Source organism: Oncorhynchus clarkii, chromosome 19 (genome assembly GCF_045791955.1).
Source record: "Oncorhynchus clarkii lewisi isolate Uvic-CL-2024 chromosome 19, UVic_Ocla_1.0, whole genome shotgun sequence".
Classification (NCBI taxonomy): Eukaryota; Metazoa; Chordata; class Actinopteri; order Salmoniformes; family Salmonidae; genus Oncorhynchus; species Oncorhynchus clarkii.
The window spans coordinates 5,406,213-5,433,320 of record NC_092165.1 but is presented as its reverse complement, the minus strand read 5'-3'; the positions used below and the strand labels follow the sequence as shown (position 1 = coordinate 5,433,320).

At 38.9% G+C, this 27,108-nt stretch overlaps 1 protein-coding gene across 1 annotated transcript in view; it reads left to right on the top strand.

The window, feature by feature from the left end:
* Positions 1 to 27,108, top strand: part of LOC139375515 (multiple PDZ domain protein-like) — a 108,160-nt gene that overhangs the window by 46,234 nt on the left and 34,818 nt on the right. The window contains exons 17-19 of the mRNA XM_071117348.1: positions 5,113 to 5,301; positions 8,630 to 8,759; positions 18,687 to 18,885. Of these exons, the coding sequence (XP_070973449.1) occupies positions 5,113 to 5,301; positions 8,630 to 8,759; positions 18,687 to 18,885 (518 nt within the window). The remainder of the gene's footprint in view (positions 1 to 5,112; positions 5,302 to 8,629; positions 8,760 to 18,686; positions 18,886 to 27,108) is intronic.

Genomic DNA, 27,108 nt, shown 5'->3' with positions numbered 1-27,108 from the left:
TAACACAGTCAGTACATGTAGTTTACCACCATAACACAGTCAGTACATGTAGTTTATATCTACCACCATAACACAGTCAGTACATGTAGTTTACCACCATAACACAGTCAGTACATGTAGTTTACCACCATAACACAGTCAGTACATGTAGTTTATATCTACCACCATAACACAGTCAGTACATGTAGTTTACCACCATAACACAGTCAATACATGTAGTTTATATCTACCACCATAACACAGTCAGTACATGTAGTTTATATCTACCACCATAACACAGTCAGTACATGTAGTTTATATCTACCACCATAACACAGTCAGTACATGTAGTTTATATCTACCACCATAACACAGTCAGTACATGTAGTTTACCACCATAACACAGTCAGTACATGTAGTTTACCACCATAACACAGTCAGTACATGTAGTTTATATCTACCACCATAACACAGTCAGTACATGTAGTTTATATCTACCACCATAACACAGTCAGTACATGTAGTTTACCACCATAACACAGTCAATACATGTAGTTTATATCTACCACCATAACACAGTCAGTACATGTAGTTTATATCTACCACCATAACACAGTCAGTACATGTAGTTTATATCTACCACCATAACACAGTCAGTACATGTAGTTTATATCTACCACCATGACACAGTCAGTACATGTAGTTTACCACCATAACACAGTCAGTACATGTAGTTTACCACCATAACACAGTCAGTACATGTAGTTTATATCTACCACCATAACACAGTCAGTACATGTAGTTTATATCTACCACCATAACACAGTCAGTACATGTAGTTTATATCTACCACCATAACACAGTCAGTACATGTAGTTTATAACTACCACCATAACACAGTCAATACATGTAGTTTATATCTACCACCATAACACAGTCAATACATGTAGTTTATATCTACCACCATAACACAGTCAGTACATGTAGTTTATATCTACCACCATAACACAGTCAGTACATGTAGTTTACCACCATAACACAGTCAATACATGTAGTTTACCACCATAACACAGTCAATACATGTAGTTTATATCTACCACCATAACACAGTCAGTACATGTAGTTTATATATACCACCATAACACAGTCAATACATGTAGTTTACCACCATAACACAGTCAGTACATGTAGTTTACCACCATAACACAGTCAATACATGTAGTTTATATCTACCACCATAACACAGTCAGTACATGTAGTTTACCACCATAACACAGTCAATACATGTAGTTTATATCTACCACCATAACACAGTCAGTACATGTAGTTTATATCTACCACCATAACACAGTCAGTACATGCAGTTTATATCTACCACCATAACACAGTCAATACATGTAGTTTATATCTACCACCATAACACAGTCAATACATGTAGTTTATATCTACCACCATAACACAGTCAGTACATGTAGTTTACCACCATAACACAGTCAATACATGTAGTTTATATCTACCACCATAACACAGTCAGTACATGTAGTTTATATCTACCACCATAACACAGTCAGTACATGTAGTTTATATCTACCACCATAACACAGTCAGTACATGTAGTTTACCACCATAACACAGTCAATACATGTAGTTTATATCTACCACCATAACACAGTCAGTACATGTAGTTTATATCTACCACCATAACACAGTCAGTACATGTAGTTTATATCTACCACCATAACACAGTCAATACATGTAGTTTACCACCATAACACAGTCAGTACATGTAGTTTATATCTACCACCATAACACAGTCAGTACATGTAGTTTATATCTACCACCATAACACAGTCAGTACATGTAGTTTACCACCATAACACAGTCAGTACATGTAGTTTATATCTACCACCATAACACAGTCAGTACATGTAGTTTACCACCATAACACAGTCAATACATGTAGTTTATATCTACCACCATAACACAGTCAGTACATGTAGTTTATATCTACCACCATAACACAGTCAGTACATGTAGTTTATATCTACCACCATAACACAGTCAATACATGTAGTTTATATCTACCACCATAACACAGTCAGTACATGTAGTTTACCACCATAACACAGTCAATACATGTAGTTTATATCTACCACCATAACACAGTCAATACATGTAGTTTACCACCATAACACAGTCAGTACATGTAGTTTACCACCATAACACAGTCAGTACATGTAGTTTATATCTACCACCATAACACAGTCAGTACATGTAGTTTACCACCATAACACAGTCAGTACATGTAGTTTACCACCATAACACAGTCAGTACATGTAGTTTATATCTACCACCATAACACAGTCAGTACATGTAGTTTATATCTACCACCATAACACAGTCAGTACATGTAGTTTACCACCATAACACAGTCAGTACATGTAGTTTACCACCATAACACAGTCAGTACATGTAGTTTACCACCATAACACAGTCAGTACATGTAGTTTATATCTACCACCATAACACAGTCAGTACATGTAGTTTACCACCATAACACAGTCAGTACATGTAGTTTACCACCATAACACAGTCAGTACATGTAGTTTATATCTACCACCATAACACAGTCAGTACATGTAGTTTACCACCATAACACAGTCAATACATGTAGTTTATATCTACCACCATAACACAGTCAGTACATGTAGTTTATATCTACCACCATAACACAGTCAGTACATGTAGTTTATATCTACCACCATAACACAGTCAGTACATGTAGTTTATATCTACCACCATAACACAGTCAGTACATGTAGTTTACCACCATAACACAGTCAGTACATGTAGTTTACCACCATAACACAGTCAGTACATGTAGTTTATATCTACCACCATAACACAGTCAGTACATGTAGTTTATATCTACCACCATAACACAGTCAGTACATGTAGTTTACCACCATAACACAGTCAATACATGTAGTTTATATCTACCACCATAACACAGTCAGTACATGTAGTTTATATCTACCACCATAACACAGTCAGTACATGTAGTTTATATCTACCACCATAACACAGTCAGTACATGTAGTTTATATCTACCACCATAACACAGTCAGTACATGTAGTTTACCACCATAACACAGTCAGTACATGTAGTTTACCACCATAACACAGTCAGTACATGTAGTTTACCACCATAAAACAGTCAATACATGTAGTTTATATCTACCACCATAACACAGTCAGTACATGTAGTTTATATCTACCACCATGACACAGTCAGTACATGTAGTTTACCACCATAACACAGTCAGTACATGTAGTTTACCACCATAACACAGTCAGTACATGTAGTTTATATCTACCACCATAACACAGTCAGTACATGTAGTTTATATCTACCACCATAACACAGTCAGTACATGTAGTTTATATCTACCACCATAACACAGTCAGTACATGTAGTTTATATCTACCACCATAACACAGTCAATACATGTAGTTTATATCTACCACCATAACACAGTCAATACATGTAGTTTATATCTACCACCATAACACAGTCAGTACATGTAGTTTATATCTACCACCATAACACAGTCAGTACATGTAGTTTACCACCATAACACAGTCAATACATGTAGTTTACCACCATAACACAGTCAATACATGTAGTTTATATCTACCACCATAACACAGTCAGTACATGTAGTTTATATCTACCACCATAACACAGTCAGTACATGTAGTTTATATCTACCACCATAACACAGTCAATACATGTAGTTTATATCTACCACCATAACACAGTCAATACATGTAGTTTATATCTACCACCATAACACAGTCAATACATGTAGTTTATATCTACCACCATAACACAGTCAGTACATGTAGTTTATATCTACCACCATAACACAGTCAGTACATGTAGTTTACCACCATAACACAGTCAGTACATGTAGTTTATATCTACCACCATAACACAGTCAATACATGTCGTTTATATCTACCACCATAACACAGTCAGTACATGTAGTTTATATCTACCACCATAACACAGTCAGTACATGTAGTTTACCACCATAACACAGTCAGTACATGTAGTTTATATCTACCACCATAACACAGTCAGTACATGTAGTTTACCACCATAACACAGTCAGTACATGTAGTTTACCACCATAACACAGTCAGTACATGTAGTTTACCACCATAACACAGTCAGTACATGTAGTTTACCACCATAACACAGTCAGTACATGTAGTTTATATCTACCACCATAACACAGTCAGTACATGTAGTTTACCACCATAACACAGTCAGTACATGTAGTTTACCACCATAACACAGTCAGTACATGTAGTTTACCACCATAACACAGTCAATACATGTAGTTTACCACCATAACACAGTCAGTACATGTAGTTTACCACCATGACACAGTCAGTACATGTAGTTTACCACCATAACACAGTCAGTACATGTAGTTTATATCTACCACCATAACACAGTCAGTACATGTAGTTTACCACCATAACACAGTCAGTACATGTAGTTTACCACCATAACACAGTCAGTACATGTAGTTTATATCTACCACCATAACACAGTCAGTACATGTAGTTTACCACCATAACACAGTCAGTACATGTAGTTTATTTCTGCCCACAGTGTGTTGTAACTCTTGTTGTTGCCTGTGTCCTAGTAACAGTAGGGCACCAGAGAGAACCTCTTGTTACCAACCTGCTGAATATTTCATGGTGTTGAGAAATGAACACAATGCCTGACCACACTCCTAGAGAGAGAAAGGGGTGGGGGGAGAGAGAGAGTTGGAGAGAGGGAGTAGAAAGAGAGAAGGAAAGGTAGGTGGGGAGGAGGTGAGGAGAGAGACTAGAAAGAGAGAAGGAAAGGTAGTTGAGGAGGAGGTGAAGAGAGAGAGACAGGTAGAGAGAGAAAGAGTGTCCAATTCCCCCATTCACAACTACTCTCTTTACCCTGTTAGCTTCGATGCTAATTCGGTCAGACCAGAACTCTTATCGGGTCTATATTCCTCTCCGTTTCCTACAGACCCTCTCCACCTCTGACCCTCCACCTTTGACCTTTCACGTATCCCCCAGATCGAGTGTTGTGTCCTGGAGTCCATCCCAGAGTCGTCGAGGTCGTCGAGAGACGAGACCCAGTCGTTATCGAGAGATGAGAAGGACACTCTCCACTCAGCTGGGATGCTAGCCTCCTCAACACAGCAGGCGCATGCTAACAGCTACGGCTCACAGCAGAGGAACAGCCAACCGTGCTCCACACTGACGGTAAGAATCCTTCCTAACAGTCAAGTGACATCAACACCTCAGGGTTAGCTTCGCTACTCTACTGTAAGGACCGAAATAACTTGGAACAAGTAGCAGTGCTCACAATGCTAACTCTAGAAAGTACGTTGTGCTCTGTTAGTGTAACGAAGAACCCGAAATCGTGTGGAAATGATAACAAACGAAAGAGAAAAACAAGACAGAGTGTTTATATGCTAAAGCAGGCAGCCATCTCACTCTCTGGATCAATAGTCACAGCTCACCTTACTGTTTGCTATAGTACCTGTTCAGGTCAAACAAATGGAAAGATATGAGTCAAGTGTGTGAATAGGAACTAGTCAACCTAGGGTATGTTTTTATCCTCCCAACCCTTAGAGAAGTGGCCTATTCCAAATTGTTTGTACTTCAGTAAATGGTGTTCACATTCTGCCATACTCGGTTCCTGTATCGTACTGACCTGTAGATACAACACTGTTCCCTCTATAGGTTCCTGTATCATACTGACCTGTAGATACAACACTGTTCCCTCTATAGGTTCCTGTATCGTCCTGACCTGTAGATACAACACTGTTCCCTCTATAGGTTCCTGTATCATACTGACCTGTAGATACAACACTGTTCCCTCTATAGGTTCCTGTATTATACTGACCTGTAGATACAACACTGTTCCCTCTATAGGTTCCTGTACTGACCTGTAGATACAACACTGTTCCCTCTATAGGTTCCTGAATCATACTGACCTGTAGATACAACACTGTTCCCTCTATAGGTTCCTGAATCATACTGACCTGTAGATACAACACTGTTCCCTCTATAGGTTCCTGTACTGACCTGTAAATACAACACTGTTCCCTCTATAGGTTCCTGTACTGACCTGTAGATACAACACTGTTCCCTCTATAGGTTCCTGAATCATACTGACCTGTAGATACAACACTGTTCCCTCTATAGGTTCCTGAATCATACTGACCTGTAGATACAACACTGTTCCCTCTATAGGTTCCTGTACTGACCTGTAGATACAACACTGTTCCCTCTATAGGTTCCTGAATCATACTGACCTGTAGATACAACACTGTTCCCTCTATAGGTTCCTGAATCATACTGACCTGTAGATACAACACTGTTCCCTCTATAGGTTCCTGTACTGACCTGTAAATACAACACTGTTCCCTCTATAGGTTCCTGTATCGTCCTGTAGATACAACACTCTTCCCTCTATAGGTTCCTGTATCGTACTGACCTGTAGATACAACACTGTTCCCTCTATAGGTTCCTGTATCATACTGACCTGTAAATACAACACTGTTCCCTCTATAGGTTCCTGTATCATCCTGTAGATACAACACTGTTCCCTCTATAGGTTCCTGTATCGTCCTGTAGATACAACACTGTTCCCTCTATAGGTTCCTGTATCGTACTGACCTGTAGATACAACACTGTTCCCTCTATAGGTTCCTGTACTGACCTGTAGATACAACACTGTTCCCTCTATAGGTTCCTGTATCGTCCTGTAGATACAACACTGTTCCCTCTATAGGTTCCTGTATTATACTGACCTGTAGATACAACACTGTTCCCTCTATAGGTTCCTGTATCATACTGACCTGTAGATACAACACTGTTCCCTCTATAGGTTCCTGTATCGTACTGACCTGTAGATACAACACTGTTCCCTCTATAGGTTCCTGTACTGACCTGTAGATACAACACTGTTCCCTCTATAGGTTCCTGTATCGTACTGACCTGTAAATACAACACTGTTCCCTCTATAGGTTCCTGTATCGTACTGACCTGTAGATACAACACTGTTCCCTCTATAGGTTCCTGTATCATACTGACCTGTAGATACAACACTGTTCCCTCTATAGGTTCCTGTACTGACCTGTAGATACAACACTGTTCCCTCTATAGGTTCCTGTATCGTACTGACCTGTAAATACAACACTGTATCCTCTATAGGTTCCTGTATCGTACTGACCTGTAGATACAACACTGTTCCGTCTATAGCTTAGTTTATTTCCTGTTTATAGTCATTGGGCCAGCTGGATCAGTGTCATTGGGCCAGCTGGATCGGTGTCATTGGGCCAGCTGGATCGGTGTCATTGGGCCAGCTGGATCAGTGTCATTGGGCCAGCTGGATCGGTGTCATTGGGCCAGCTGGATCGGTGTCATTGGGCCAGCTGGATCAGTGTCATTGGGCGAGCTGGATCATTGTCATTGGGCCAGCTGGATCGGTGTCATTGGGCCAGCTGGATCAGTGTCATTGGGCCAGCTGGATCGGTGTCATTGGGCCAGCTGGATCGGTGTCATTGGGCCAGCTGGATCAGTGTCATTGGGCCAGCTGGATCATTGTCATTGGGCCAGCTGGATCGGTGTCATTGGGCCAGCTGGATCAGTGTCATTGGGCCAGCTGGATCGGTGCCATTGGGCCAGCTGGATCGGTGTCATTGGGCCAGCTGGATCGGTGTCATTGGGCCAGCTGGATCATTGTCATTGGGCCAGCTGGATCGGTGTCATTGGGCCAGCTGGATCAGTGTCATTGGGCCAGCTGGATCAGTGTCATTGGGCCAGCTGGATCAGTGTCATCGGGCCAGCTGGATCAGTGTCATCGGGCCAGCTGGATCAGTGTCATCGGGCCAGCTGGATCAGTGTCATCGGGCCAGCTGGATCAGTGTCATCGGGCCAGCTGGATCAGTGTCATCGGGCCAGCTGGATCAGTGTCATCGGGCCAGCTGGATCAGTGTCATCGGGCCAGCTGGATCAGTGTCATCGGGCCAGCTGGATCAGTGTCATTGGGCCAGCTGGATCAGTGTCATCGGGCCAGCTGGATCAGTGTCATCGGGCCAGCTGGATCAGTGTCATCGGGCCAGCTGGATCAGTGTCATCGGGCTAGGCTCAGAGAAAGTGCTAGTGCCTAGTGTCTTCTTCATTGTGAGGACGTTATAATCATTCACTGTCCGACATTAAATCACTCAGCAGGTTTTTTGTGTTTCGACTTTCACTTAAATTACACTGAATCAGCCAATGCTTCTCTGAAATGTTAAGGTTCCCGGTGTTGATTATGGGCACCAAGCATGCTACCTCTACCGTACACCTGTTCTAAGTACAACACAGAAGCTCTCTTGACGTCCCTAACTGTTCTGAAAAGCTTGTAGACCTGCTACAAATGGACAGCGATACATTGGACACAAACAGTTAGGCTACTGTCTCACGCCCTTCATTCATCCGTTTATCCTTCTTTTTGTCCAGTCATCCATCAGTTCATTCATCCATCCTTCCTTTGATTGATTGATTGATTCATCCCTTTATTTTCTGTTATCTTTCTCAGGACGAGAAATCTCTGCGTCATTGTTCCAGCGGCAACATGGAGGACGGCGATAAGCTCCTGGCCCCGCCCCCTTCTTTCGGCAGCCATTTTGAGAGGACAATCACTGTTGTCAGGGGCAACCGTAGCCTTGGTATGTTATCGGTGTTTTTCATTGTGGCGGGGTGTCTGTGTGTGTACGTCGTCGGCACGGCGATACTGGGCGGAGAGGAGGAGAAGCTGATAATCGAGGGAAGTCAAAGATTTTTTCAGGAGATGAGGTGAACACTGGTGTTTCTTAAAAAGGGAATATCTGTTAAAAGGGCTTATTGAATTTATAAAGTCGTATTGAATTCAATCAATCAAGTTGAAAACGTGAGAGAAAGAGAGAGAGAGGAAGAAAGTTGACTTGCACTTTTTATTAATGGCACCATAGAAAACCCATGTTGTTGACTGTGAAAGAGAGAGTGGACCTCTGTTAATAAGAAAACCCATGTTGTTGACTGTGAAAGAGAGAGTGGACCTCTGTTAATAAGAAAACCCATGTTGTTGACTGTGAAAGAGAGAGTGGACCTCTGTTAATTAGAAAACCCATGTTGTTGACTGTGAAAGAGAGAGTGGACCTCTGTTAATAAGAAAACCCATGTTGTTGACTGTGAAAGAGAGAGTGGACCTCTGTTAAGAAAACCCATGTTGTTGACTGTGAAAGAGAGAGTGGACCTCTGTTAATTAGAAAACCCATGTTGTTGACTGTGAAAGAGAGAGTGGACCTCTGTTAATAAGAAAACCCATGTTGTTGACTGTGAAAGAGAGAGTGGACCTCTGTTAATTAGAAAACCCATGTTGTTCACTGTGAAAGAGGGAGTGGACCTCTGTTAATAAGAAAACCCATGTTGATTACTGTGAAAGAGAGAGAGAACTGAACCTTTATTTAACTAGGCTACCTGCCTCCACTAACCACCAGGCTACCTATCTCCTCTAACCACCAGGCTACCTGCCTCCTCTAACCACTAGGCTACCTGCCTCCTCTAACCACTAGGCTACCTGCCTCCTCTAACCACTAGGCTACCTACCGCCTCTAACCACTAGGCTACCTGTCTCCTCTAACCACTAGGCTACCTGCCTCCTCTAACCACTAGGCTATCTGCCTCCTCTAACCACTAGGCTACCTGCCTCCTCTAACCACTAGGCTACCTGCCTCCTCTAACCACTAGGCTACCTGCCTCCTCTAACCACTAGGCTACATGCCTCCTCTAACCACTAGGCTACATGCCTCCTCTAACCACTAGGCTACCTGCCTCCTCTAACCACTAGGCTACCTGCCTCCTCTAACCACCAGGCTACCTGTCTCCTCTAACCACCAGGCTACCTGCCTCCTCGAACCACTAGGCTACCTGCCTCCTCTAACCACTAGGCTACCTGCCTCCTGTAACCACTAGGCTACCTGCCTCCTCTAACCACCAGGCTACCTGTCTCCTCTAACCACTAGGCTACCTGCCTCCTCTAACCACTAGGCTACATGCCTCCTCTAACCACTAGGCTACCTGCCTCCTCTAACCACTAGGCTACCTGCCTCCTCTAACCACTAGGCTACATGCCTCCTCTAACCACTAGGCTACCTGCCTCCTCTAACCACTAGGCTACCTGCCTCCTCTAACCACTAGGCTACCTGCCTCCTCTAACCACCAGGCTACCTGTCTCCTCTAACCACCAGGCTACCTGCCTCCTCTAACCACTAGGCTACCTGCCTCCTCTAACCACTAGGCTACCTGCCTCCTCTAACCACTAGGCTACCTACCGCCTCTAACCACTAGGCTACCTGTCTCCTCTAACCACTAGGCTACCTGCCTCCTCTAACCACTAGGCTATCTGCCTCCTCTAACCACTAGGCTACCTGCCTCCTCTAACCACTAGGCTACCTGCCTCCTCTAACCACTAGGCTACCTGCCTCCTCTATCCACTAGGCTACCTGCCTCCTCTAACCACTAGGCTACCTGCCTCCTCTAACCACTAGGCTACCTGCCCCCTCTAACCACTAGGCTACCTGCCTCCTCTAACCACTAGGCTACCTGCCTCCTCTAACCACTAGGCTACATGCCTCCTCTAACCACTAGACTACCTGCCTCCTCTAACCACTAGGCTACCTGCCTCCTCTATCCACTAGGCTACCCGCCTCCTCTAACCACTAAGCTACCTGCCTCCTCTAACCACTAGGCTACCTGCCTCCTCTAACCACTAGGCTACCTGCCTCCTCTAACCACTAGGCTACCTGCCTCCTCTAACCACTAGGCTACATGCCTCCTCTAACCACTAGACTACCTGCCTCCTCTAACCACTAGGCTACCTCCCTCCTCTAACCACTAGGCTACCTGCCTCCTCTAACCACTAGGCTACCTGCCCCCTCTAACCACTAGGCTACCTGCCTCCTCTAACCACTAGGCTACCTGCCTCCTCTAACCACTAGGCTACATGCCTCCTCTAACCACTAGACTACCTGCCTCCTCTAACCACTAGGCTACCTGCCTCCTCTATCCACTAGGCTACCCGCCTCCTCTAACCACTAAGCTACCTGCCTCCTCTAACCACTAGGCTACCTGCCTCCTCTAACCACTAGGCTACCTGCCTCCTCTAACCACCAGGCTACCTGCCTCCTCTAACCACTAGGCTACCTGCCTCCTCTAACCACTAGGCTACCTGCCTCCTCTAACCACTAGGCTACCTGCCTCCTCTAACCACTAGGCTACCTGCCTCCTCTAACCACTAGGCTACCTGCCTCCTCTAATCACCAGGCTACCTGTCTCCTCTAACCACCAGGCTACCTGCCTCCTCTAACCACTAGGCTACCTGCCTCCTCTAACCACTAGGCTACCTGCCTCCTCTAACCACTAGGCTACCTACCGCCTCTAACCACTAGGCTACCTGTCTCCTCTAACCACTAGGCTACCTGCCTCCTCTAACCACTAGGCTACCTGCCTCCTCTAACCACTAGGCTACCTGCCTCCTCTAACCACTAGGCTACCTGCCTCCTCTAACCACTAGGCTACCTGCCTCCTCTAACCACTAGGCTATCTGCCTCCTCTAACCACTAGGCTACCTGCCTCCTCTAACCACTAGGCTACCTGCCTCCTCTAACCACTAGGCTACCTGCCTCCTCTATCCACTAGGCTACCTGCCTCCTCTAACCACTAGGCTACCTGCCTCCTCTAACCACTAGGCTACCCGCCTCCTCTAACCACTAAGCTACCTGCCTCCTCTAACCACTAGGCTACCTGCCTCCTCTAACCACTAGGCTACCTGCCTCCTCTAACCACCAGGCTACCTGCCTCCTCTAACCACTAGGCTACCTGCCTCCTCTAACCACTAGGCTACCTGCCTCCTCTAACCACTAGGCTACCTGCCTCCTCTAACCACTAGGCTACCTGCCTCCTCTAACCACTAGGCTACCTGCCTCCTCTAATCACCAGGCTACCTGTCTCCTCTAACCACCAGGCTACCTGCCTCCTCTAACCACTAGGCTACCTGCCTCCTCTAACCACTAGGCTACCTGCCTCCTCTAACCACTAGGCTACCTACCGCCTCTAACCACTAGGCTACCTGTCTCCTCTAACCACTAGGCTACCTGCCTCCTCTAACCACTAGGCTATCTGCCTCCTCTAACCACTAGGCTACCTGCCTCCTCTAACCACTAGGCTACCTGCCTCCTCTAACCACTAGGCTACCTGCCTCCTCTAACCACTAGGCTATCTGCCTCCTCTAACCACTAGGCTACCTGCCTCCTCTAACCACTAGGCTACCTGCCTCCTCTAACCACTAGGCTACCTGCCTCCTCTATCCACTAGGCTACCTGCCTCCTCTAACCACTAGGCTACCTGCCTCCTCTAACCACTAGGCTACCTGCCTCCTCTAACCACTAGGCTACCTGCCTCCACTAACCACTAGGCTACCTGCCTCCTCTAACCACTAGGCTACATGCCTCCTCTAACCACTAGACTACCTGCCTCCTCTAACCACTAGGCTACCTCCCTCCTCTAACCACTAGGCTACCTGCCTCCTCTAACCACTAGGCTACCTGCCTCCTCTAACCACTAGGCTACCTGCCTCCTCTAACCACTAGGCTACCTGCCTCCTCTAACCACTAGGCTACCTGCCTCCTCTAACCACTAGGCTACCTGCCTCCTCTAACCACTAGGCTACCTACCGCCTCTAACCACTAGGCTACCTGCCTCCTCTAACCACTAGGCTACCTGCCACATTGTCATCATCACTGTAATGACAGGAATGCCAGTGACACCTGTCTGTTTTGTCTCTAGGTTTGTCAGCAACATGGTAGGACTATAGTCATGTTATTGATTTGGTTAATTTGCCATCACTTTAGAGAAGTTAGCTCCCGGACTGCGGAATCAATTTTTGAACGTATCAGACTTCGGCAGTAGTTTGGCTACTTTACTCTGTGTGTGAGCATTCAGACCTAGAATGCTTTGTGGAATTATTTTTGGTCCATTTGGGACGACAGAATGTTGTGAGCATATTGTTGTTATTTTAGCACTAAGGTGTGTTTATAATTATTACCTTGCCTGACACCTTACCAACATTAGATGCTCAGAATGACACCAAAGAGATAAAGCTCTACATTTACAACTATATATATATTTATTACTGTACTGTGTATGGTATGGCTTTGGCAGTTTTGTGTGAACATGTGTTTTTTTGTGAACTCACCTTTTTGTGAGAACACATTTGAGAAAGTTGTGAGAGATTTGTGAGAATCCTAATTCGTGTTTTGTTTGTTTTGTGGACCCCATCGTTTGTTAGAACACACATTTGTGAGAACACCGTTTATGTGAGAACACCGTTTATGTGAGAACACCGTTTATGTGAACGTCTCGTTTGGTTTTTAACGCGTAGTTTGCTAAAAAAAAAAGAGACGGTTGTGTGTGTGAGAACATTTGTTAGTCTGTGATGTTTTGTTTCTTGCCTTGGGGAATGCATGGGGGTGTTGTTTCATGTTTGTTTTGTTTGTGAGAGGTCAAATGCGTGACACTTTAGTTCTTGGTTCGTTTGAGACGGTTTCTTCACAAATGCGTGAAACTGCTTTTTGATTTCTTTGTTTCTGTCTTTGTGGTTTTTGTGGATTCTTACTAGCCTATTTATTAACTGGAAATGTCTGTCTTAAGGAAAACCTACAGACAAAAATAAGCGGTTAAACCATGATAGTTAATATGATATTATATTACTCGATGTTATCTTTACAGATTATATATATTTTGATTTATATACATTTATATATATTTATATATTTATATATATATTTATATATATTTATATGTATTTATATATATTGTAATACATTGATATATATTTATATATATTTATATACATTTATATATATTTAGATATATATTTATATACATTTATATAATATATACATTTATATATATTTATATACATTTATATATTTATATATATATATATTGATATATATTTATATGTATTTAAATATATTGATATACATTGATATGTATTGATATATATTTATATACATTTATATATTTATATACATTTATATATATTTATATACATTTATATATATATATATTTATATACATTTATATACATTTATATATATATTTATATACATTTATATATATATATATATATATATATATATATACATTTATATATATATTTATATACATTTATATATATATATATATATACATTTATATATATAGATATTTATATACAGTTGCTGTGAAGGAAAGTGCTGTCTGTTCGTGTACCTATCAGACCTTTCACTGTAGCGTCGCTCAGAGGTCAATAACTGTGATTGTCTATGTGGCTGTAACCCATATGCACTATGATTGTATTGTAATTTGAATGTAATGAGAGAAGAAATATTTAAAAAAATCAATAAACTATATATTTTAAACATACATAAAACGTCATTTATTTTTGATCTAACTTCAAATTGTGTACGCTCATAGTGTGTTGGTGTGGTCCCTTGGTGTAGATGTGATCTGATTAGTGTGTAGTCCTAATGCACTCCTCCGCAAGTTTGTGTTTCCCGTTGTATGTGTGTGTGTGTGTGTGTGTGTGTGTGTGTGTGTGTGTGTTATCCTTGCTGAATACTAGATAGCCAATGCAAGCCTCTTAAAGCCATGTTTGTGTGCAACTGTGTTTGTTTAATCTTCCTAGCACCCTTTTTGTACCTGTGACACTGAGGTGTGTGTATCTGTCTGCGTGTGTGTGCGTGTGTGTGCGTGTGTGTGTGTGCGTGTGTGTGTGCGTGTGTGTGTGTGTGCACGCTAGCCGTCTGTCAGTGTTGGCATTAGTTCAATGTTGGGGGTTAACCCACCAGTCACCTGTTCCCCACCTCCTCCCTGTATGTGTGTGTGTGTATGTCTGTGACTGCAGACGGATGGGGGATGTGTGTGTGTGTGTGTGTGTGTGTCTGTGAGCGCAGCCGGATGGGGGATGTGTGTGTGTGTGTGTGTGTGTGTGTCTGTCTGTGAGCGCAGACGGATGGGGAATGTTTGTGTCCTTGTACAACGAGTTGGCCCAATTCACTCAGAACATTACCTCTGTTATTGGGGGTGAAACCCCACTGTGGGGTCACTCAGAACATTACCTCTGTTATTGGGGGTGAAACCCCACTGTGGGGTCACTCAGAACATTACCTCTGTTATTGGGGGTGAAACCCCACTGTGGGGACACTCAGAACATTACCTCTGTTATTGGGGGTGAAACCCCACTGTGGGGTCACTCAGAACATTACCTCTGTTATTGGGGGTGAAACCCCACTGTGGGGACACTCAGAACATGACCTCTGTTATTGGGGGTGAAACCCCACTGTGGGGTTACTCAGAACATTACCTCTGTTATTGGGGGTGAAACCCCACTGTGGGGACACTCAGAACATTACCTCTGTTATTGGGGGTGAAACCCCACTGTGGGGTCACTCAGAACATTACCTCTGTTATTGGGGGTGAAACCCCACTGTGGGGACACTCAGAACATTACCTCTGTTATTGGGGGTGAAACCCCACTGTGGGGACACTCAGAACATTACCTCTGTTATTGGGGGTGAAACCCCACTGTGGGGTCACTCAGAACATTACCTCTGTTATTGGGGGTGAAACCCCACTGTGGGGACACTCAGAACATTACCTCTGTTATTGGGGGTGAAACCCCACTGTGGGGACACTCAGAACATTACCTCTGTTATTGGGGGTGAAACCCCACTGTGGGGTCACTCAGAACATTACCTCTGTTATTGGGGGTGAAACCCCACTGTGGGGACACTCAGAACATTACCTCTGTTATTGGGGGTGAAACCCCACTGTGGGGACACTCAGAACATTACCTCTGTTATTGGGGGTGAAACCCCACTGTGGGGTCACTCAGAACATTACCTCTGTTATTGGAGGTGAAACCCCACTGTGGGGACACTCAGAACATTACCTCTGTTATTGGGGGTGAAACCCCACTGTGGGGACACTCAGAACATTACCTCTGTTATTGACACTATCAGAGGTGTCAGCTGTGTTAAAACAATAACACTATCAGAGGTGTCAGCTGTGTTAAAATAATAACACTATCAGAGGTGTCAGCTGTGTTAAAATAATAACACTATTAGAGGTGTCAGCTGTGTTAAAACAATAACACTATTAGAGGTGTCAGCTGTGTTAAAACAATAACACTATCAGAGGTGTCAGCTGTGTTAAAACAATAACACTATCAGAGGTGTCAGCTGTGTTAAAACAATAACACTATCAGAGGTGTCAGCTGTGTTAAAACAATAACACTATTAGAGGTGTCAGCTGTGTTAAAACAATAACACTATTAGAGGTGTCAGCTGTGTTAAAACAATAACACTGTCAGAGGTGTCAGCTGTGTTAAAACAATAACACTAGCAGAGGTGTCAGCTGTGTTAAAACAATAACACTAGCAGAGGTGTCAGCTGTGTTAAAACAATAACACTAGCAGAGGTGTCAGCTGTGTTAAAACAATAACACTAGCAGAGGTGTCAGCTGTGTTAAAACAATAACACTATCAGAGGTGTCAGCTGTGTTAAAACAATAACACTATCAGAGGTGTCAGCTGTGTTAAAACAATAACACTATCAGAGGTGTCAGCTGTGTTAAAACAATAACACTATCAGAGGTGTCAGCTGTGTTAAAACAATAACACTATCAGAGGTGTCAGCTGTGTTAAAACCAGGTAAATTGAGGAGAACATTCTCTCTTTTTTAAAAGCTATAATGACATGACCTGAGTTTGTGTTCGTCTCTATGTCTGTGTGTTGTAGTGTAACTACATCAGGTGTGTGTTGTAGTGTAACTACATCAGGTATGTGTTGTAGTGTAACTACAGGTACAGTGCCTTGCGAAAGTATTCGGCCCCCTTGAACTTTACGACCTTTTGCCTCATTTCAGGCTTCAAACATAAAGATATAAAACTGTATTTTTTTGTGAAGAATCAACAACAAGTGGGACACAATCATGAAGTGGAACGACATTTATTGGATATTTCAAACTTTTTTAACAAATCAAAAACTGAAAAATTGGGCGAGCAAAATTATTCAGCCCCCTTAAGATAATACTTTGTAGCGCCACCTTTTGCTGCGATTACAGCTGTAAGTCGCTTGGGGTATGTCTCTATCAGTTTTGCACATCGAGAGACTGAACATTTTTCCCATTCCTCCTTGCAAAACAGCTCGAGCTCAGTGAGGTTGGATGGAGAGCATTTGTGAACAGCAGTTTTCAGTTCTTTCCACAGATTCTCGATTGGATTCAGGTCTGGACTTTGACTTGGCCATTCTAACACCTGGATATGTTTATTTTTGAACCATTTCATTGTAGATTTTGCTTTATGTTTTGGATCATTGTCTTGTTGGAAGACAAATCTCTGTCCCAGTCTCAGGTCTTTTGCAGACTCCATCAGGTTTTCTTCCAGAATGGTCCTGTATTTGGCTCCATCCATCTTCCCATCAATTTTAACCATCTTCCCTGTCCCTGCTGAAGAAAAGCAGGCCCAAACCATGATGCTGCCACCACCATGTTTGACAGTGGGGATGGTGTGTTCAGGCTGATGAGCTGTGTTGTTTTTACGCCAAACATAACGTTTTGCATTGTTGCCAAAAAGTTCAATTTTGGTTTCATCTGACCAGAGCACCTTCTTCCACATGTTTGGTGTGTCTCCCAGGTGGCTTGTGGCAAACTTTAAACAACACTTTTTATGGATATCTTTAAGAAATGGCTTTCTTCTTGCCACTCTTCTATAAAGGCCAGATTTGTGCAATATACGACTGATTGTTGTCCTATGGACAGAGTCTCCCACCTCAGCTGTAGATCTCTGCAGTTCATCCAGAGTGATCATGGGCCTCTTGGCTGCATCTCTGATCAGTCTTCTCCTTGTATGAGCTGAAAGTTTAGAGGGACGGCCAGGTCTTGGTAGATTTGCAGTGGTCTGATACTCCTTCCATTTCAATATTAACACTTGCACAGTGCTCCTTGGGATGTTTAAAGCTTGGGAAATCTTTTTGTATCAAAATCCGGCTTTAAACTTCTTCACAACAATATCTCGGACCTGCCTGGTGTGTTCCTTGTTCTTCATGATGCTCTCTGCGCTTTTAACGGACCTCTTGAGACTATCACAGTGCAGGTGCATTTATACGGAGACTTGATTACACACAGGTGGATTGTATTTATCATCATTAGTCATTTAGGTCAACATTGGATCATTCAGAGATCCTCACTGAACTTCTGGAGAGAGTTTGCTGCACTGAAAGTAAAGGGGCTGAATAATTTTGCACGCCCAATTTTTCAGTTTTTGATTTGTTAAAAAAGTTTGAAATATCCAATAAATGTCGTTCCACTTCATGATTGTGTCCCACTTGTTGTTGATTCTTCACAAAAAAATACAGTTTTATATCTTTATGTTTGAAGCCTGAAATGTGGCAAAAGGTCGCAAAGTTCAAGGGGGCCGAATACTTTCGCAAGGCACTGTATATATGTGTGTGTGTGTTAACAGGCCTGACAGTGAGTGTTACTACAGGTATATATGTGTGTATGTGTTAACAGGCCTGACAGTGAGTGCTATGAAGGATGGCTCAGGGATGTTGATCCGGTCAGTGGTCCGTGGAGGGTCTGTCTGTCAGGACGGGAGGCTGGGCGTCGGGGACACTATCCTGGCTGTTAACGGAGAACCCACCACCAACCTGACCAACGCTATGTGCAGAGCCATGCTGCGGAGACACTCTGTTATAGGTTCAGATATGAGGTAACACACACCTACAGTCTACTGTATGTATAGACATTCACACCAGCCACCAACCTGACCAACGCTATGTGCAGAGCCATGCTGAGGAGACACTCTGTTATAGGTTCAGATATGAGGTAAAACACACCTACAGTCTACTGTATATATAGACATTCACACCAGCCACCAACCTGACCTGACCAACACTGTGGCTGGAGTCGTGATGAAGAGGAGTTCTGTTATAGGTCCAGATAGGAGTTGACCAGGACACACCCTCAGAACCAAAATGCTGAATCCAAACTCTCCTGTCTTTCCTAGTCCTTTAATGTCCAGTATCCTTTAATGTCCAGTATCCTTTAATGTCCTTTAATGTCCAGTATCCTTTAATGTCCAGTATCCTTTAATGTCCTTTAATGTCCAGTATCCTTTAACGTCCAGTATCCTTTAATATCCTTTAATGTCCAGTATCCTTTAATGTCCTTTAATGTCCAGTATCCTTTAATGTCCAGTATCCTTTAATGTCCAGTATCCCTTAATATCCTTTAATGTCCAGTATCCTTTAATGTCCAGTATCCTTTAATGTCAGGTATCCTTTAATGTCCAGTATCCTTTAATGTCCTTTAATATCCAGTATCCGTTATTGTCCAGTATCCTTTAATATCCTTTAATATCCAGTATCCTTTAATATCCTTTAATATCCAGTATCCTTTAATGTCCAGTATCCTTTAATGTCCTTTAATGTCCAGTATCCTTTAATGTCCAGTATCCTTTAATGTCCTTTAATGTCCAGTATCCTTTAATGTCCAGTATCCTTTAATATCCTTTAATGTCCAGTATCCTTTAATGTCCAGTATCCTTTAATGTCCTTTAATGTCCAGTATCCTTTAATTTCCAGTATCCTTTAATGTCAGGTATCCTTTAATGTCCAGTATCCTTTAATGTCCTTTAATATCCAGTATCCGTTAATGTCCAGTATCCTTTAATGTCCAGTATCCTTTAATGTCCTTTAATGTCCAGTATCCTTTAATATCCAGTATCCTTTAATGTCCAGTATCCTTTAATATCCTTTAATGTCCAGTATCCTTTAATATCCTTTAATATCCAGTATCCTTTAATATCATTTAATATCCTTTAATATCCAGTATCCTTTAATATCCAGTATCCTTTAATATCCTTTAATAACCTTTAATATCCTTTAATATCCAGTATCCTTTAATGTCCAGTATCCTTTAATATCCTTTAAATTCCAGTATCCTTTAATATCCAGTATCCTTTAATATCCTTTAATATCCAGTATCCTTTAATATCCAGTATCCTTTAATGTCCAGTATCCTTTAATGTCCAGTATCCTTTAATATCCTTTAATATCCAGTATCCTTTAATATCCAGTATCCTGTAATATCCTTTAATATCCTTTAATATCCTTTAATGTCCTTTAATATCCTTTAATATCCTTTAATGTCCAGTATCCTTTAATGTCCTTTAATGTCCAGTATCCTTTAATATCCTTTAATGTCCAGTATCCTTTAATATCCTTTAATATCCTTTAATATCCTTTAATATCCAGTATCCTTTAATATCCAGTATCCTTTAATATCCAGTATCCTTTAATATCCTTTAATGTCCAGTATCCTTTAATATCCAGTATCCTTTAATATCCAGTATCCTTTAACATCCAGTATCCTTTAATGTCCAGTATCCTTTAATGTCCAGTATCCTTTAATATCCTTTAATATCCAGTATCCTTTAATATCCAGTATCCTTTAATATCCTTTAATATCCTTTAATATCCTTTAATGTCCTTTAATATCCTTTAATATCCTTTAATGTCCAGTATCCTTTAATGTCCTTTAATGTCCAGTATCCTTTAATATCCTTTAATGTCCAGTATCCTTTAATATCCTTTAATATCCTTTAATATCCAGTATCCTTTAATATCCAGTATAATTTAATATCCAGTATCCTTTAATATCCTTTAATGTCCAGTATCCTTTAATATCCAGTATCCTTTAATATCCAGTATCCTTTAATATCCAGTATGCTTTAATATCCTTTAATATCCAGTATCCTTTAATATCCTTTAATATCCAGTATCCTTTAATATCCAGTATCCTTTAATGTACTTTAATGTCCAGTATCCTTTAATATCCTTTAATGTCCTTTAATGTCCAGTATCCTTTAATATCCTTTAATATCCAGTATCCTTTAATATCCAGTATCCTTTAATGTCCTTTAATGTCCAGTATCCTTTAATATCCTTTTATATCCTTTAATGTCATTTAATTTCCAGTATCCTTTAATATCCTTGAATATCCTTTAATATCCTTTAATGTCCAGTATCCTTTAATGTCCAGTATCCTTTAATATCCAGTATCCTTTAATATCATTTAATATCCAGTATCCTTTAATGTCCTTTAATGTCCAGTATCCTTTAATGTCCAGTATCCTTTAATATCCAGTATCCTTTAATATCCTTTAATATTCTTTAATATCCAGTATCCTTTAATGTCCTTTAATGTCCATTATCCTTTAATATCCAGTATCCTTTAATATCCTTTAATATTCTTTAATATCCAGTATCCTTTAATGTCCTTTAATGTCCAGTATCCTTTAATATCCTTTAATGTCCAGTATCCTTTAATATCCAGTATCCTTTAATATCCTTTAATGTCCTTTAATATCCAGTATCCTTTAATATCCAGTATCCTTTAATATCCAGTATCCTTTAATGTCCTTTAATATCCAGTATCCTTTAATATCCTTTAATGTCCTTTAATGTCCAGTATCCTTTAATATCCTTTAATATCCAGTATCCTTTAATATCCAGTATCCTTTAATGTCCTTTAATGTCCAGTATCCTTTAATATCCTTTAATGTCATTTAATTTCCAGTATCCTTTAATATCCTTGAATATCCTTTAATATCCTTTAATGTCCAGTATCCTTTAATGTCCAGTATCCTTTAATATCCAGTATCCTTTAATATCATTTAATATCCAGTATCCTTTAATGTCCTTTAATGTCCAGTATCCTTTAATGTCCAGTATCCTTTAATATCCAGTATCCTTTAATATCCTTTAATATCCTTTAATATCCAGTATCCTTTAATGTCCTTTAATGTCCAGTATCCTTTAATGTCCTTTAATGTCCAGTATCCTTTAATATACTTTAATGTCCAGTATCCTTTAATTTCCAGTATCCTTTAATATCCTTTAATGTCCTTTAATATCCAGTATCCTTTAATATCCAGTATCCTTTAATATCCAGTATCCTTTCATGTCCTTTAATATCCTCTCATGTCCTTTAATATCCAGTATCCTTTAATATCCAGTATCCTTTAATATCCAGTATCCTTTAATATCCAGTATCCTTTAATATCCAGTATCCTTTAATATAATTTAATGTCCTTTAATATCCAGTATCCTTTAATATCCTTTAATGTCCTTTAATATCCAGTATCCCTTAATATCCTTTAATATTCTTTAATATCCAGTATCCTTTAATATCCAGTATCCTTTAATATCCAGTATCCTTTAATATCCTTTAATGTCCTTTAATATCCAGTATCCTTTAATATCCTTTAATATCCAGTATCCTTTAATATCCAGTATCCTTTAATATCCAGTATCCTTTAATATCCTTTAATGTCCAGTATCCTTTAATATCCAGTATCCTTTAATATCCAGTTTTCTTTAATATCCTTTAATGTCCTTTAATATCCAGTATCCTTTAATATCCAGTATCCTTTAATATCCAGTATCCTTTAATATCCGGTATCCTTTAATATCCTTTAATGTCCTTTAATATCCAGTATCCTTTAATATCCTTTAATATCCAGTATCCTTTAATATCCAGTATCCTTTAATATCCAGTATCCTTTAATATCCTTTAATATCCAGTATCCTTTAATATCCTTTAATGTCCTTTAATATCCAGTATCCTTTAATATTCTTTAATATCAAGTATCCTTTAATATCCAGTATATTTTAATGTCCAGTATCCTTTAATGTCCAGTATCCTTTAATGTCCTTTAATGTCCTTTAAATCCAGTATCCTTTAATATCCAGTATCCTTTAATATCCAGTATCCTTTAATATCCTTTAATGTCCTTTAATATCCAGTATCCTTTAATATCTTTTAATGTCCTTTAATATCCAGTATCCTTTAATATCCTTTAATGTCCTTTAATATCCAGTATCCCTTAATATCCTTTGATATTCTTTAATATCCAGTATCCTTTAATATCCAGTATCCTTTAATATCCAGTATCATTTAATATCCTTTAATGTCCTTTAATATCCAGTATCCTTTAATATCCAGTATCCTTTAATATCCAGTGTCCTTTAATATCCTTTAATATCCAGTATCCTTTAATATCCTTTAATGTCCTTTAATATCCAGTATCCTTTAATATCCTTTAATGTCCTTTAATATCCAGTATCCTTTAATATCCTTTAATGTCCTTTAATATCCAGTATCCTTTAATGTCCTTTAATATCCAGTATCATTTAATATCCTTTAATATTCTTTAATATCCAGTATCCTTTAATATCCAGTATCCTTTAATTTCCAGTATCCTTTAATATCCTTTAATGTCCTTTAATATCCAGTATCCTTTAATATCCAGTATCCTTTAATATCCAGTATCCTTTAATATCCTTTAATGACCTTTAATATCCAGTATCCTTTAATATCCAGTATCCTTTAATATCCTTTAATGTCCTTTAATATCCAGTATCCTTTAATGTCCTTTAATATCCAGTATCCTTTTATATCCAGTATCCTTTAATGTCCTTTAATATCCAGTATCCTTTAATATCATTTAATGTCCTTTAATATCCAGTATCCTTTAATTTCCTTTAATATCCTTTCATGTCCTTTAATATCCAGTATCCTTTAATATCCAGTATCCTTTAATATACAGTATCCTTTAATATCCAGTATCCTTTAATATCCAGTATCCTTTAATATCCTTTAATGTCCTTTAATATCCAGTATCCTTTAATATCCTTTAATGTCCTTTAATATCCAGTATCCCTTAATATCCTTTAATATTTTTTAATATCCAGTATCCTTTAATATCCAGTATCCTTTAATATCCAGTATCCTTTAATATCCAGTATCCTTTAATATCCTTTAATGTCCTTTAATATCCAGTATCCTTTAATATCCTTTAATATTCAGTATCCTTTAATATCCAGTATCCCTTAATATCCTTTAATATTCTTTAATATCCAGTATCCTTTAATATCCAGTATCCTTTAATATCCAGTATCCTTTAATATCCAGTATCCTTTAATATCCTTTAATGTCCTTTAATATCCAGTATCCTTTAATATCCTTTAATATCCAGTATCCTTTAATATCCAGTATCCTTTAATATCCAGCATCTTTTAATATCCTTTAATATCCAGTATCCTTTAATATCCTTTAATGTCCTTTAATATCCAGTATCCTTTAATATCCTTTAATATTCTTTAATATCCAGTATCCTTTAATATCCAGTATCTTTTAATGTCCAGTATCCTTTAATGTCCAGTATCCTTTAATGTCCTTTAATATCCAGTATCCTTTAATATCCAGTATCCTTTAATATCCAGTATCCTTTAATATCATTTAATGTCCTTTAATATCCAGTATCCTTTAATATCCTTTAATGTCCTTTAATATCCAGTATCCTTTAATATCCTTTAATGTCCTTTAATATCCAGTATCCTTTAATATCCTTTAATGTCCTTTAATATCCAGTATCCTTTAATGTCCAGTGTCCTTTAATATCATTTAATGTCCTTTAATATCCAGTATCCTTTAATATCCTTTAATATTCTTTAATATCCTTTAATATCCAGTATCCTTTAATATCCTTTCATATCCAGTATCCTTTAATATCCTTTAATATCCTTTAATGTCCTTTAATATCCAGTATCCTTTAATATCCAGTATCCTTTAATACAGTATCCTTTAATATCCTTTAATATCCTTTAATATCCTTTAATATCCAGTATCCTTTAATATCCTTTAATGTCCTTTAATATCCAGTATCCTTTAATATCCTTTAATATTCTTTAATATCCAGTATCCTTTAATATCCAGTATCTTTTAATGTCCAGTATCCTTTAATGTCCAGTATCCTTTAATGTCCTTTAATATCCAGTATCCTTTAATATCCAGTATCCTTTAATATCCAGTATCCTTTAATATCCTTTAATGTCCTTTAATATCCAGTATCCTTTAATAACCTTTAATGTCCTTTAATATCCAGTATCCTTTAATATCCTTTAATATTCTTTAATATCCAGTATCCTTTAATATCCAGTATCCTTTAATATCCAGTATCCTTTAATGTCCTTTAATATCCTTTAATATCCAGTATCCTTTAATATCCACTATCCTTTAATATCCAGTATCCTTTAATATCCAGTATCCTTTAATATCCAGTATCCTTTAATATCCTTTAATATTCTTTAATATCCAGTATCCTTTAATATCCAGTATCCTTTAATATCCAGTATCCTTTAATGTCCTTTAATATCCAGTATCCTTTAATATCCAGTATCCTTTAATATCATTTAATGTCCTTTAATATCCAGTATCCTTTAATATCCTTTAATATTCTTTAATATCCTTTAATATCCAGTATCCTTTAATATCCTTTCATATCCAGTATCCTTTAATATCCTTTAATATCCTTTCATATCCAGTATCCTTTAATATCCTTTAATGTCCTTTAATATCCAGTATCCTTTAATATCCAGTATCCTTTAATATCCAGTATCCTTTAATATCCAGTATCCTTTAATATTCTTTAATATCCAGTATCCTTTAATTTTCTTTAATATCCAGTATCCTTTAATATCCAGTATCCTTTAATATCCTGTATCCTTTAATATCCAGTATCCTTTAATATCCAGTATCCTTTAATATCATGTATCCTTTAATATCCAGTATCCTTTAATGTCCAGTATCCTTTAATGTCCTTTAATGTCCTTTAATATCCAGTATCCTTTAATGTCCAGTATCCTTTAATGTCCTTTAATATCCTTTAATATCCAGTATCCTTTAATATCCAGTATCCTTTAATATCCTGTATCCTTTAATATCCTGTATCCTTTAATATCCAGTATCCTTTAATGTCCAGTATCCTTTAATGTCCTTTAATGTCCTTTAATATCCAGCATCCTTTAATGTCCAGTATCCTTTAATGTCCAGTATCCTTTAATGTCCAGTATCCTTTAATGTCCAGTATCCTTTAATGTCCAGTATCCTTTAATGTCCAGTATCCTTTAATGTCCAGTATCCTTTAATATCCAGTATCCTTTAATATCCTTTAATGTCCAGTATCCTTTAATATCCTTTAATGTCCAGTATCCTTTAATGTCCAGTATCCTTTAATATCCAGTATCCTTTAATATCCTTTAATGTCCAGTATCCTTTAATATCCTTTAATGTCCAGTATCCTTTAATATCCAGTATCCTTTAATATCCTTTAATGTCCAGTATCCTTTAATGTCCAGTATCCTTTAATATCCTTTAATGTCCAGTATCCTTTAATGTCCAGTATCCTTTAATATCCTTTAATGTCCAGTATCCTTTAATGTCCTTTAATGTCCAGTATCCTTTAATATCCAGTATCCTTTAATGTCCTTTAATGTCCAGTATCCTTTAATGTCCAGTATCCTTTAATGTCCTGTATCCTTTAATATCCTTTAATATCCAGTATCCTTTAATGTCCTGTATCCTTTAATATCCTTTAATGTCCTTTAATATCCAGTATCCTTTAATGTCCAGTGTCCTTTAATATCATTTAATGTCCTTTAATATCCAGTATCCTTTAATATCCTTTAATATTCTTTAATATCCTTTAATATCCAGTATCCTTTAATATCCTTTCATATCCAGTATCCTTTAATATCCTTTAATATCCTTTAATGTCCTTTAATATCCAGTATCCTTTAATATCCAGTATCCTTTAATACAGTATCCTTTAATATCCTTTAATATCCTTTAATATCCTTTAATATCCAGTATCCTTTAATATCCTTTAATGTCCTTTAATATCCAGTATCCTTTAATATCCTTTAATATTCTTTAATATCCAGTATCCTTTAATATCCAGTATCTTTTAATGTCCAGTATCCTTTAATGTCCAGTATCCTTTAATGTCCTTTAATATCCAGTATCCTTTAATATCCAGTATCCTTTAATATCCAGTATCCTTTAATATCCTTTAATGTCCTTTAATATC